The sequence below is a fragment of the Patagioenas fasciata genome, chromosome Z (assembly GCF_037038585.1).
Source record: "Patagioenas fasciata isolate bPatFas1 chromosome Z, bPatFas1.hap1, whole genome shotgun sequence".
NCBI classification, from domain to species: domain Eukaryota; kingdom Metazoa; phylum Chordata; class Aves; order Columbiformes; family Columbidae; genus Patagioenas; species Patagioenas fasciata.
In genome coordinates, this window is record NC_092560.1 from 47810536 (window position 1) to 47824504 (window position 13969).

Sequence of the window (13969 nt, forward strand, 5' to 3'; positions counted from 1 at the left end):
AAAAATGAAATTTGCTAGTAGTAATACCTGCTGAAAAATCTGCTACTTGTCACTGTTGTTATTAGTTGAAGATATGGGAAAGTAACAAGTGAAAACTTCACGTAAGGCTGAAAAAACAGCACATCTAAAGAAAATTGGTTTATTTTGTTCCACTTTGTGAATCACACAGTAAAGCCATGTGTTCTGATTTTTTTTGTGAGCATAAATTTGTTGGTCACTTCAGTGATGTGCATATGGTAAGTAAGAAAGAAACAATATGCAGTCCTGTAATTTGTCTTTGCTTATTACTTAAGCAAATGTAGGAAGTGGAAAATTTCCAACTGAATGTAAGCATAAGCTGCATTCACAAGGCCAGGTCTAGGAAAGACCTTGTGCTTTTTTCCTTAGCTGAAAGTATTTGAAACAGGAACTTAGAGATGATAAAGTCAGCAACAGATCCCCACATATCATTTTGAGACCCATTTTATGGTGAAGAGCACCTCGAAGAAACACTAAGTTTGTTTCCTTGCAAAATTGTTAAGTTTCTTCACTTTCTGAACAAATGCTCTCTCCTGTGATAGCTAAGTAGTTTTATGAAGTCTACTGAAGTCTATACACCTGGAACAGAGAGCAAATGAGATGCTTTAATTTTTTTTTTTTTTTATGTGTACAAATGTAGGAGTTTTCATTATGAGATTACCTCACACTTCTGATGTAATTAGGATGACATATATTCTGCTGGCTTAGAAGTACCAGATGTGTCATACCTCAAATTACTCTTCCAATCACATGTATTTAAAAAAAATAGAATAATTCTTTATACATTTTATGACTTTGATGCTAATATATATGCACATGCTGCATATAAGTGGCTATGGGTATGCACTATATGCATGTGCCACAAATGTAATTTTTCTCCTAATTTGAAAAGGCTAACAAAATGAATATGCACCTTCATAAACTAAAAATATTTTGAAGTTCTTAGTGTGGAATTTTAGAATGCTAATGGAAGAATTTCTGGATATTTACAAAAAACCTTTTGCAAACCTGCAGCAAACAGAAAGTTCAAAAGGCACTTGTTTTGAAATACCATCGTGGTACTTTGGTGGCTGATGGAAACCGACATCAAAAATTGCACAGATGGGCATTCAGAATGAATGCCGAGGGAGCTTAGACCAATGAGCAAGATTGAAAACGGATGTTGTCTTTGAAGGTAGAAGAAGGAAAAAGCACATGGTCAAAGGAGCAGAGCACCACACTGTAACGGTATTCCAGTAGACTGTAGGGACAACAAGGGGAAAATTGCCCTTCTTGAAACCAGAAAAAAGGAAGCTGGAAATGAGACAGAATGGAAGGGTTCCAGAATTCCACTGCTTGCACTGTGTTTCTACCGTTCGTAATTATTAGTTACACACAAAAGCATCATGTTTTTTTCTCAGATGATGACAGGATATTTTGTATGTCATGTGCAAGTTTTACGGACTACATCAGTAAATAAACAAAGCCTAAATTGCTCGGAAGACAATACACTGAAAAATGGAAGACATTCGGAGATCTCTGAATGATCCAACCAATAGGATGAGATCCAACCTATAAAACTAGAGCTATGCAACCATTGCGTCATTCCTGTATGTTAGTCTTACATCTTTGAGTGCAGAAAGAATGCTTCCATGTAAGAGACAATAGTTGGATTTGAAAAACGTGATTTTGAGAAATATTCTAAGGAACTGGGAGCTTTGCACTTCAGTTATAAAGTCTATAGTTATCACCATATATGAACCAATAAGAATGTGACAGTACATGGACAGCTGGGCTCTTGTCTTGCTTAAATGCTAATGCAATAGTGACAGTAATTACTTTGTCAGTACCTTTTCTTAATGGAAGTGAGCCTCGGTCATATTGTATATAAGAAGAGAGAAAGCAGTGAAAAATCAGAATTGATCAGTATTGTGAAACAATTCTTCAAAGAGTTTGTCACATAAAAATCATACATACACCCAAAATTATTTTTTTTTTAACATTTTCTTTATGTAAGATATAAGGTAACAATGGGATCTGACAGAAGACTAAACTAAATCCTTGTGACAAACATACAGGAGTGTAGGGTTTCAGAGGGTATATTTATAGCAAGAGAAAGTAATATATGATAAATATTTGTAAAATCTGAAGGAAGCTGAAGATTATGATATCTTGTATGCAAAAATGAAAACATGGGGGGGGTCACAATTTGATAATGGTATCTAATCTAAGATACGTACAATGAAAGCAAATGTTTCTCAATGAATTAGTCAAAATGAGCCCTTTTGTCAGTCTGAAGTACTTAGTTTATAAACTTTTGTGTCCTTTATAAGGTGTTAATATAGACTTCTGTTTATGGTATGGCTAGTATGGTTTTGTTCATTCATGTAATACACAAAACTCATATGTTATACATTTAAGTGTATTCTTAAGCAAATTCAAAGATCTTATCTTCTAGGATGATGTTCAGTCTTCCCAAGATTCTTTGCCACACAAGACAGTTATAAAGCTGACATCGCAACCAAGGTAAATAATTTACATTTTACTTGGTGTCTGAGATTCTTTTAGTAGTGTGTGTGTTTTCACTACCTAGTGGGTTTTTATGCAATTTCATTTTTTGTAACATTCACTCAAAATAAAGGAAAATGAAAAAAAAAAAATAGGCTGGCATATTATGCTAATAGTATTATGTCTAGTCAAAAGAAGACATAGCACTTCAAAACTATAGAAGTTTCTCACGTAGAACTAATTCATAATATATAAATACTGGGTTGTCTCTAAAATTTAAGTAGAGCGTAAACTAGGACACTGTTTTCTGTTAACTGCAACTTTCCACTGTATTAAGATGGGTTCTTTATATGTAGTTTGAGAGTATTGAGTTGAAACTGTCATCCTGCTATCACCATGAATGTTCGGTATCCAACCTGAAAGAACTTGAACATTCATTAAAAATCAACTAATCCAAATAAAGTAAGATGTATGGATGCGAGAGCTGCTATGTATGTAAATCAAATATGTATCAAGGGTGTTGCTTGCAGAAGGCTTAAGATTATTTTTAAAATAGTGAATGCTATTTTTGCTGGTGTTAGTATTTAATTTCTCTAGTTCTAGCGGAGTGGCAAAGCTTAATTGCCTAATTCATGAAGGTGTTGGACTATTCAACAAACAGACTGCTACTGTTAAAACATTCTGATCAGATTCTTAAAAATCGGTAAAGTTTTGTCATTGTGAGCTTTTGGGGGGAGCTGTCTTCAGTCTTCTAAAGTCAAAGGTGTGTGTATATGTAGTTTTAGTATAAGCTTGTCTCTGCAGCATTCAGGTAGAACATAGTTTATTTTTTTTTTAGTAGGAATTTTATTCTCTTTTTGGGGTGCTAGATAGGTGCTAATACATTATCTTAAACTTGTCCAAGACGGACAAAACCTCAGGTGCCTAGCTATTTATTTGAACAAAATCTTTTAACTTTTTCAAAACATTCCCTCAGATATCCTTACAGGGAAAGGATTATGTATGTTGTGTATAAACACTTAGCTGAAGGCAAGTTGTGATGTAGAGTTTCTTAGCTATTTGAGGATAGCTTTGCTTTGCTTCTTTAGGTTAGCTATTGACATCTCTTCCATCCATCCCCTGAATTCCCTTTTGTTTGCATCCACTGTTCCACTTACCTCTCTGCATAGTATACTAAGTAAGTTTTCCCCTTTCTGGTGTTCATGCATTTCAGGCATTTGCCTTTTTTTTTTCCCCCCTCTCCTCTCGTGCATTAAGTAGATATTAATTTTAAAATAAAAAAGCTTGATAATACACGTTATCCTAGCAGCCTGTTGCAGCTGTTCTCTAAACTTGTCTTAACTTACTAAGAAGATAATGTTGGTAGATAATTGCTAATTTTTACTTGTCTGGTACTGTGAAGACACCATACGACCATATAGGATGTGATTCATGTTTCAAAGACTGTGTAATCAGAATTATAGGAGACAGAAGAAAGAGGGAAAAAAAGGGAGAGAGAAGGGAATGAGAAAGATTACAAGGGAATATTGATATTGCTGCCTGAAAATCTGTGTTTTATAATGGTTTCCTGTTTGTAGGCACTTTCAAAGCAATGCTTCAGTGCACACTACTTCATGTCTCTTTTGTTGGTAAAATTCTCACTTGAATATCTGTATGTTCAATTATTTTCTCTTATGAAAATAAGCTTAATCTTTCTAGCTTCTAACTTTATCTCTGGTTGTACTCTGAATTTCCGCTAGTGTTACTACCATCATGAAAAGTGGTATGCAAGCTGAGACAGTAACTTTTGTTCAAATATAACATGTGAATATTATAACTATGCATCTGGGTTTTCTAGGTAACCAGTCAACATGTGAAAAGTTAATTTTATTAGAATCTTAAACTCAGTTTGAAAACCTTATCATTAAGGATTACTGTGCTTAAACTTCAGAATTTGAAGTTTCTAAGACAGAAACTGAATTTTCATTTCAAATTTTGAGATACCAGCAGATTGAATATACTGATTCTGATCAAAACTCGATTATTTGGTTGTCCTTTATTCATAATAGTCTTTATTGTTCATGTCTGTAGTATGAAATCTCTAGATTTGTCTGTTAATGTGTTTTAATATAACATTATGATGGATAGAAATTAAGTCAATGTAACTGACAAGGTGTTACTTTCCTTTAGTTGCCTGAATATTTAGCTTTTTGTAGTTTTGCATTTCCATGTCAAGATTTTTACAAATATCTGCGTTGTAAATTGATGATTCTTGTAGAAGTTTGATTCATATCACCTATAAATTGAAAGAGAACTACTAATGGGAAGCTCACAGAATAATGAAGGTTTTTATCTGATTAATTACTCAATTTTTTTTTTCCCTTGTTTTATTGCTACTGTCAATTTCAACTCTAACCTACTTTTCAACAGGGAAGTATTTGGTAGTACACTTTTGCCTCATCCAGCCTTTCTTTTTGGTGTTCTTAGTTAAATAATCTCTTGACTGCTTGTGGGAGTTGTAGTCAGTAGTGAAAACTGATGGGACAGACTGTGCAGAAGGGTTAGTACAGCCTGATTACATGGAAAAAAAGAAAAGAGAAAATAAATCTTTCAGGAGTCATTGTCCTAGTACAAAATAGTTCCAGATTGTGTAGCTGAGAAGTACCTTTCAAACTGCTTCTAAGTAGGTACCACTTTTAATATATTCAGTATTGTTCCCACCATCTATGCATCTCGTCTGTAGTGCTGTTGCCGTATTTTTATGAATCCATAGTCTTGTAAAAAACATCATGTGTCAACTTCAATGAAATAGGTGTGTAGAGCATTTTAAATCTTACTGTGACTCTGCCACCTTAGAACAACCTGGTGGTCTTATGATCAGGCTTTTGAGTACTGAAATTATGGTATATTTAATTACACTAAACCTCTTTTTACCTGATAAATGAAGTTGCACGCTTTTTAAAAAATTGTTACTTTCAGCTGAAAGACAAAGCTTTCAGAAGATAATATCCAACTAGATATGGAAGTACTTTCATCTTGTTTTGAAATTAACAATTGAAGACAAAGCTCATGAGTGTGCTGATAAATTGGATAGTGCATCATACTTCTTGTGAGAGCCCTGACTTTCGATATAATCATTGCTTCTTGAGAATAATCTGCCAGAAGTCATACTTCCCAAATGGCAAAACACTTGCACTTACTCAACTTCAGGGAGAGGGTGTGGCTTGAACTTTTTGCTATCCACTTTAAGCTGTTCACTGTTGATGAAGGGTCTGTCAATGGTGTGAGTGGCAAGATTTACTAGGTATTTGTATCTACAGTGTTTCCCAGAGGTAGGATTACAGGGGAATGTGATACATGACCAATTAAATTGACTGTGTGTAGCGACTTGAATTTTTGTTAGTATTGTTTAGCACAAAATGTTGAACATAGGAGTGAATGAGACCTAACAGTATCAAATCATGCTTTTTTTTTTTTTTTTCCAATTCTGAACCTTAATGTATCTGGCTGGGGAGTTGCAGTAGTGAGCTCCGTTGCACTCTACAAGCATGGTCTAACGCAGGGGTGTCAAACTCATTTTCACCAGGGGCCACATCAGCCTCGCGGCTGTCGTCAAAAGGGCAAAGGTAATTTTAGGACTACATTTATAAATGTAGAAGTAGTTACATTTATGCAGTCCTAAAATTACTTTCACCCTTTGACGACAGCCGCGAGGCTGATGTGGCCCCTGGTGAAAATGAGTTTGACACCCCTTGTATAAGACATCCCATCTGTGTTGAAGATACTACGATGTTGAAATATTTTTAAAAATCGTTGATTTAGAATTATTTTTAATACTGAATCAGCAATACTTATTGGCCTACAAATTACTCATATCAGCTAATCATAAAAAAAATTGTATGATATCCTCCTTATCAGGCTAGTTTAATAGCTTAGCAGACACATTTTCTACTAGTTGAAATATTCATGGTGCTTAGGAGATTAATTCTGAATGGGATACGCAGTAATCAATTATTTCTTCAAAGGTTTGTCAGAGAACCAAACAGCTTAGTGACATCCACCTTATAAAAGAAAGATTCTTTTTTTCCCAATAGAGGATACAAAATAATCTGGGCTATTATCCTTACTCCAATATCTATGAGCAGGTTTTGGAATAAGCTTATAATTAACAAAGTTTTGGTATAAGCTGTGTTCATCCTCTTGGGTCCATTTTTTTTTTTTTTTGAGAAAGAAAAGTCTGATTTACCTTTAAGATTTTGCAAGTTGGTTACATTTTAAAAAAAAGCATTTGGCAGGTGTACCCACTGTTTTCTCAACACAGCACATAATGTATAAATTAATGCTATGTTACTAAGTTTAATGTGTGATAAAGAATAATGTACAAAGGTCAAAAATTCTTTGCAGAGCAGTGTGTATGTTGCTGTATTTGGTTGGAAGATCACAGCAACAATAACTTGCGTAAGAAGGAAATTCTGTTGGTGTGCTATACCAAAAGGTAAAACTGTCATGATGATGTGAAGCAGTTGATTAAAGCTATCTTTCTGAGTGTAGAAGATGACTTGATTTGGGTAGTGTTTTAATATTGTCATTTGGCAACTTTAACTTTGATGGTGAGATTTTTGTTGTTTTTTTTTGACCTACATTGACCTTGTTGGTACTAGCAGTCTAAACAGCTGTCCAGTGTAGTTTGAAGGAGAGGATGCTCCAACAGCATTTGACATTTCAATAATACACATTTTAATTACTTTTTGGGTTTACATGAATTCTGAGGCATATGTGTTTCTAGTTATATACTGAAGCAGTTTAAATATACAGTTGAAACAAGGGTAATTTCAATTGTCAATGAGGGAATACAAATGTTTAAAGAAAACAAGAAAGAATGCAGTAACATTTAAAATGAGGCTGAAAGTATTTGTCGCAGTCTGTACATTGCTAATAAGCACACTTATTCCCCAGTGAAAAAAAAATCCCTGAACAAACCAACAGTTTTATTTTTTATTGGAGGAAATAGTGATAGCAATATGCACAACCTTGTTATGTTTCTGTTGAAGTGAAACCTCTGGATTAGTAACTTCAAGATAAGTGGACAGGATGAGTAGTTGTTCAGTCGAGCCTCAAGACTCTTCTGTTAACAAACAACACTTAATTAAGCACTTGTATTCTCAGCAAGTAGTATTCTCTCTGCAAGTAGTTAAGAAATCTGAAGTATGTGAAGAGCTGCACTTGTAGTTTCTCATACCCTGGCTGTTCAGGCTGAATACAGCCTAGTGGTTTTTTTAAAGTTACTTTAAAGTGTTAATCTTGGTGGTCAGCAACCTGATAAATTTATCGGACTTCAGGTAACCTGTAACTGCCATGAACATGTTCTGTTTGTAGTAAACTCAAGGTCGTTTTTGACTAAATTGGATGGGTATTTAAAAAGAATTCTCCCTCCTGATTTTCATGATAGCAGATCTGTTGCAAAGGCAATGAATTGCTTCACTGACACTGGGTAACTCAGGTGTCTGAATCCTGACACATCAGTTAATATGAACTTGAAATAAATATTTCAGTAAAAATCATTCTGGCAAAAGTGAAACAAATGAACAAAACCAAAATCAGAGTACATTAATTCTGCATTATAGGTGGAATTTAGCTGTGCTACTTTTGACCAAAACTGGTAAATTCTGCATTGGCAATGTCTAATGGGAGAGAAAGAGGATGGAAGAGTTCACAGCACCTAGATCTCTTAATTCTCATTATTTCTGTAAGGTCATAGCAGTTTTTCAGCTATTTCTATTTTTACAGTACAAGTTTTTTTCTACTTGTTATAATTGCACTGCATTCAGGCTTATCTCGGGACTGACTCCCTGCACTGACTGTTGACATTTTGCTGAAAGCTGATCTGTGAACTCTAAAAACAAAGCAACAAATAAGCTAAGGGATGAATGTCTGTTTTGATGTAAGGGATAGCTCTTTAAAACTAAACTGTGTTCATTTTTTGAGTTATTATAAATTTTCATTATTAAGAAGAAAAAGAAGCAGCTTTGATTTGCAATAAATTGCACTGCGAAGCTTTCTTTGGAATTAATGTTTGTTTTTCAAAACTCAGTTTTAACTGTCATGCTTCTGAATTCAAGTGTTTCTAAAAGTCCTTGAATTTCAAACTTTTAACCACTACTTTTTCAGCGTGTAAAAATTCTTGTAAATCAAATTTTTCAGTTTTTGGTCTGTCTTATTATTGATAAACCAATGATGATCTGACTGTCTTTGAAACCACAGTTGGAAAATTAAGCCAGTAAATAAGGTGATACAGTTTGTAGCATTTGTAGCATCTTTGCAGGTTCTCAAGATTTCACAACTTTAGGAATTTCAGTTCAATGCACAGAATTTGAACATTTTTTGTTGAGTGTTGCAATACCAGTGCAATCAGATTATGATGGTGCTTCAGTTGCTTTAAGTGTTATAATTTTAAAATTTCACAGTTAGGTGTTAGAACAAAATTCTGTATTCCTCTGAAAACGCTGTTTGTGATGGAAGTGTCATATAAAATGCAGAAAGCATAGATTAACTAAATGTACTTTGGGGTGGAGGAAAAATATCTGGATTTGTTTTTCAAAACCAAAAAGTGGTCATTATGAAGGCATATGCCAGTAAAGAACTGAATACAACTGAAGGATCTGCATTGTATACATGTTCTTGTTGAAGCAGTTTTGGATGTAGAAGAGGCACATTTTCAGTATATTAGTATACCTGTGTATTATTTCTTCTTTTTTCCAGGCACTGGCCCCTTCAGCCTTTTTACTGGAGTTGCTTTGAGGCAATACTGTAGTTAGTCCAAGGCTTTCAAGGCACAGACTGAAGTGATATGGCATACTTGAAGTCTTTCTTTCTGCTCTTCTGAACCAGATTTTTTTTCCCTTCTAAATGCAGATTTATAAAGCCTGCACTACAAGAGGAACAAGGAAAGGATTTTAGTGAAGGTACTTCCTGATCCTGAAAAAGTCAGGGGGCTTCAAGCCCATCTTGGACTTCAGAACACCTCACAACTTTGTGGTAAAAGAAAAATTTCAAATAGTGCCTTTGGACTTAATCCTTTTATCTCTGTTTGGAGAACAATCATGTAGTCCAGATTAGGATATGTCTGCCACTACAATCCATCCAAATCATAGGAAATATGTGTATCTGGCATATGTATTAGGTACATAACATTTTCAAAGTCTTGTCTTAGGTTGATGTTGGTTTTTTTGTGTTCTCAAAATTTAGTTCTTGCTGTGCTGTTGTCTGTGTTTATTGTGAATGCTGTTCTTGAGGATGTTCCATGATTTGTTCTTGAGAAAGCCACGCAAAGGTGCTGTTTCCTGTGAGAGCAGAGGGGTGGAATATGTGCCTGATTCTCTGCCTTTTGCATGAGCAATGGATACTATGAAGATATATCTGTAGAGTTATAAAAGGAGAGTTGGTAGGAATGTGTGCGTGGGTTCTCTCACCTTTATTAACAAACCTGAAGTTTTACTTCGGTTTTGTCATTAGGAAGGGCATTCCTGGAACTTTTTTGTTTTGGAGCTTAGTATCATTACTTTTAATTATTTCTATGTTAATCAGAACTGTCAACCATTACTGCTTTTAGAAAGAATGTATGCTTTGAGCATTTTTAGCTCTGTTTCTAAACTAAGCATTTAACTTCTTCAAATGCTGTTACGATCATAGCGTAATTCTATTTTGTGTTAGTTAAAACTCTGCAGGATTCTTGTGGCCTTGCTTGTTTACTGGTAGTATCGCTTTTTTTATTTCTTGATATCACCAGTATGATTTTATAATGAAAAGCTGATCTGTGGCTCTGTGAATAATAAATTCTGTTTCCACTTTTTTTTTTTTTTTACACATTATGAAAGCAACACAAATTTATATAGTGTGCTTGTAGTTTCAAATGGAGATTAGATTCCTATTGGATTTTTTTCATAAACTAGAATATATGTCTTGTTTAGGAAGAGGCAAAAATCTCAATATTTGTTAATATATAACAATTTTTGATTATATATATTCAAGATTAATATTCTACTCTATAATCAAGAGTTTTATTGGATTATAAGGATTTCTGCTTAGATAGCAATTGATTTTTTTTTTTTTTTTTTACATCTGTTACAGTATTGCTACTTCCCAAATTAGGATTCTTAAATTTGCAAGAAGATCAGCTGGGTATGATGCAGAGGACCATATTAGCATTTTTTATCTTATCCAGTTAAATAAGCAGAAAAATCTACTTAGATTTTGTCCGGTCAATGAAAAGCCCCTTGGGAAGGTATTGGAATCTCCTTTTCAGGAGAACTTGATTTTGTCTGACTATATAGAGGAGAACTGTTTGCTTAACTTGAATTTTTATTGAAACACCCAGTTTCAGATTTCATGTTTAGAGCTGACAGTGTATAATCATAGAACTGTTTTGTTTGGAAAAGATCTTTAAGGTCATCGAGTCCAGCCATTAACCTAACACTGCCAAGCAGCTAAAGTCACTTGGTTTATTCAGCCTGGAACAGGCTGACAAGAGACCTCGTTGCCAGCCTACAGCTTCCTGAAAAGGGGAGGAGGGGGGACAGGCACTGGTCTCTTCTCTCTGGTGACCAATGACAGAGCCCAAGGGAATGGCAGGGAGATGTGCCAGGGGAGGTTTAGGTTGGACATTAGGAAAAGGTTTTTCCCCCAGAGGGTGGTGGAGCATGGAACAGGCTCCCCAGGGAGATGTCACAGCCCCAAGCCTGACAGTGTTGAAGAAGAGACTGGACAACACCCTCAGACACATGGTGTGAACTGTGGGGTTGTCATATGCAGGGAGAGGAGTTGGACATGGTGATCTTTATGGATCCCTTCCAACTCAGGACATGCTGTGATTCTAAGCCCACTTCTAAACCATGTCCTTAAGAATGTCTTTTATGCAGCTTTTAAACACCTCCAGTGATAGTGACTCAACCATTTCCCTGGGCAACCTCTTCTAATGCCTGACAACCCTTTTCATGAAGAAGTTTTTCCTAATACCTAATCTGAACCTCCTCTGGCACAACTTGTGGCCATTTGCTCTCATCCTATCACTTGCTACTTGGGAGAAGAGACCAACAACCTCCATGCTACAACCTCCTTTCAGGTAGTTGTAGAGAGAGATAAGGTCTCCCTTGAGCCTCCTTTTTTCCAGGCCAAACAGCCCCAGTTCCCTCAGCTGCTTCACATCAGGCTCGTGGTCCAGACCCCTCACCAGCTTCATTGCTCTTCTCTGAACTCTCTCCAGCACCTCAATATCTTTCTTGTTGGGAGGGGCCCAAAACTGAACACGGTATTCAAGTTGTGGCCTCACCAGTGCCGAGTACAGGGGCAGATATCAGTATATCTGAGACTACAGCTCTCGGATCGTAAGGTTTTCGTCACAAAATACTTTTCTAGTTAATTGAATGTTTAGAGTTGTACAGTTATAAACACTAATGATTTCAGCATCTCTCCTGTATCTCAGAGGTGGTATACATTGAAGCTGTAGCAATTATTGAAACTGAACGTGGTAATACAGGGTGTTTCAAAAAGATTAACCCAATTTCAAAGCTACAGTGATTTCAGATTGGGTCCATCTTTTTGAAACACCCAGTATAATTGTGTTGATGCATTTTAAAGCATACTTTCCCTGTAGTTTCATTTGGTGTTTTGAGCTTAACTTGGTGTAGCATTTTCTGAAAATTCACTCTTAAAATAGGCAGACAAAAATTAAAAAAAACAAAACAAAACAAAACCAGAACACAAACCCAAACAAACTAAAAACCACAAACACAACAAGCAAGCCACTACCTGAAACAAGAATGTTGAAGTAAATCTGATCCCCTTTTTCAAAAACTGAAAACCAAAAAAGCAGATTTGGTGTCATGTTTTAATTCCACACTATAATTTAATTTGTAGTCAGTTTGTTGTAAATAATTTTTGCCAGTGCTACCTTCACTCTGTTAACAGACAAACTTGCTAGTTGCCTAGCTGTTACTTAAATATTCATTGGTAATTGTTGGATATCATATATTATTCAAGTTGTACATTTGGGTATTCATCTGAGCAGGGTGGAGTTTTTCATTCAAGTGAGGCAAAAAAAAAAAACAAGCAGGAAATTATTTAGATTATAAAATCACAAATTATTTTCTATTTTTATCAATCATGCTATTAGAATGTAAATAAATTTGAAGTCGTAGTGGGAACAAACTATATAGGATTAGCATTTAAACCCATCTTAGTTAACTGGAGCAAATATTTCATTGTCAAATAAAGAAGTCAAGTAGGCAAGTTGAAGTATTACACACCACATGGAAAAGTAATGTAGGGACCAACCAGATAGGCACTAGTGAAGCAGAAAAAGACGAGGCATTACAGAAGATCAGATTGATAGTTAGTTGTATGGTATCGGAGGCAATTTTGCTTTTGGATGATTTGAATGGAAATGTACTATGTAAAATACAGCTGAAATAGTGTGCTATACTCAGTGATGGAGATGAGATTTTTGTGAAGGCTTAACGGGGAAACAGGAGTACTCAGACCGAAGAGATGTTGAAAGAACATCATCTGTTCAGCTTTTGAAAAGGCTGATAATGAGAAATATAAATCTAGAAATACATACAGGTTTGTTACAAAGTGAATCATACTTGCAGTGGAAAGAAGTAGAACATCACTGGAAGAAATACTGTTTTGTGTAAAGTAATTAAATTTAATTCTATATTAGCAAAATGGGTGCCTGAGCTGCAGAACAGTATGAACAGTTTTTGATGTTTTCAAGAATAGTGATTGCAGCATTTGTCCAAGGTTGTTCTGTTGAATACTTGTTCTTGTTAAGAGGTCAAACTACAGCAACCTTTTAGTCCACTGTTGTATTATTTTTAATTAATATCTACATTTGCTTTTTTTTCACCTGGATGTAGTGTTGAGAGTTCTAGTAAACAAGGGTATTTCGGAGTACCCAGCATGGCCTAAAGGTATGGGCTAATCTGTTTTGTAAATACTGTCTCTTATGTGAACAACTGAAATAAACGAAAAAAGTGGACTAGCTTAAGGCATGTAAGACCTTCCAGTGACCTGAAATGTTACCTGGTGTTTGTATGAGAACTAGTTCCTGTAATAAGAGAATAGCTCTGCTTATAACTGCTGTCCCTAATGCACAAGCACAGGAATTTATGCTGTTTGTCATATAGACAAAAGGAATTTCCTGTTTAGAATAAATGTTTTTCCTCTGACAAATGTCATTTTGGCACTTGGCAGATCTGCTCTAAAAGGAGAAGTGTTTCTATATTGCTTTTGATGAAAGAACTGTGTTGAGCGTTGGGTATTTTAACTGTTTTACACATTAATGGTTTGCAGAGTAATACATTTATTTTATTTTGAATTTTTTTTTTTTACTGTGGGTAGGTAGGTTTCCGATGAGGTGAGAAGTGTTGAGTAATAACTATTTACATTAGTAGCAACAGATCAGTCCTCTATAGGAATGCAAAAGTCA

General features: G+C 35.2%; 1 protein-coding gene across 2 annotated transcripts in view; it reads left to right on the top strand.

The window, feature by feature from the left end:
- The window catches only part of MAN2A1 (mannosidase alpha class 2A member 1), a 114569-nt gene that overhangs the window by 52420 nt on the left and 48180 nt on the right, over positions 1–13969 (top strand). For both annotated transcript variants that reach the window (XM_065860343.2, XM_071802680.1), the window contains one exon: positions 2456–2523. In XM_065860343.2, coding sequence (XP_065716415.1) covers positions 2456–2523 — 68 coding nt within the window. The remainder of the gene's footprint in view (positions 1–2455; positions 2524–13969) is intronic.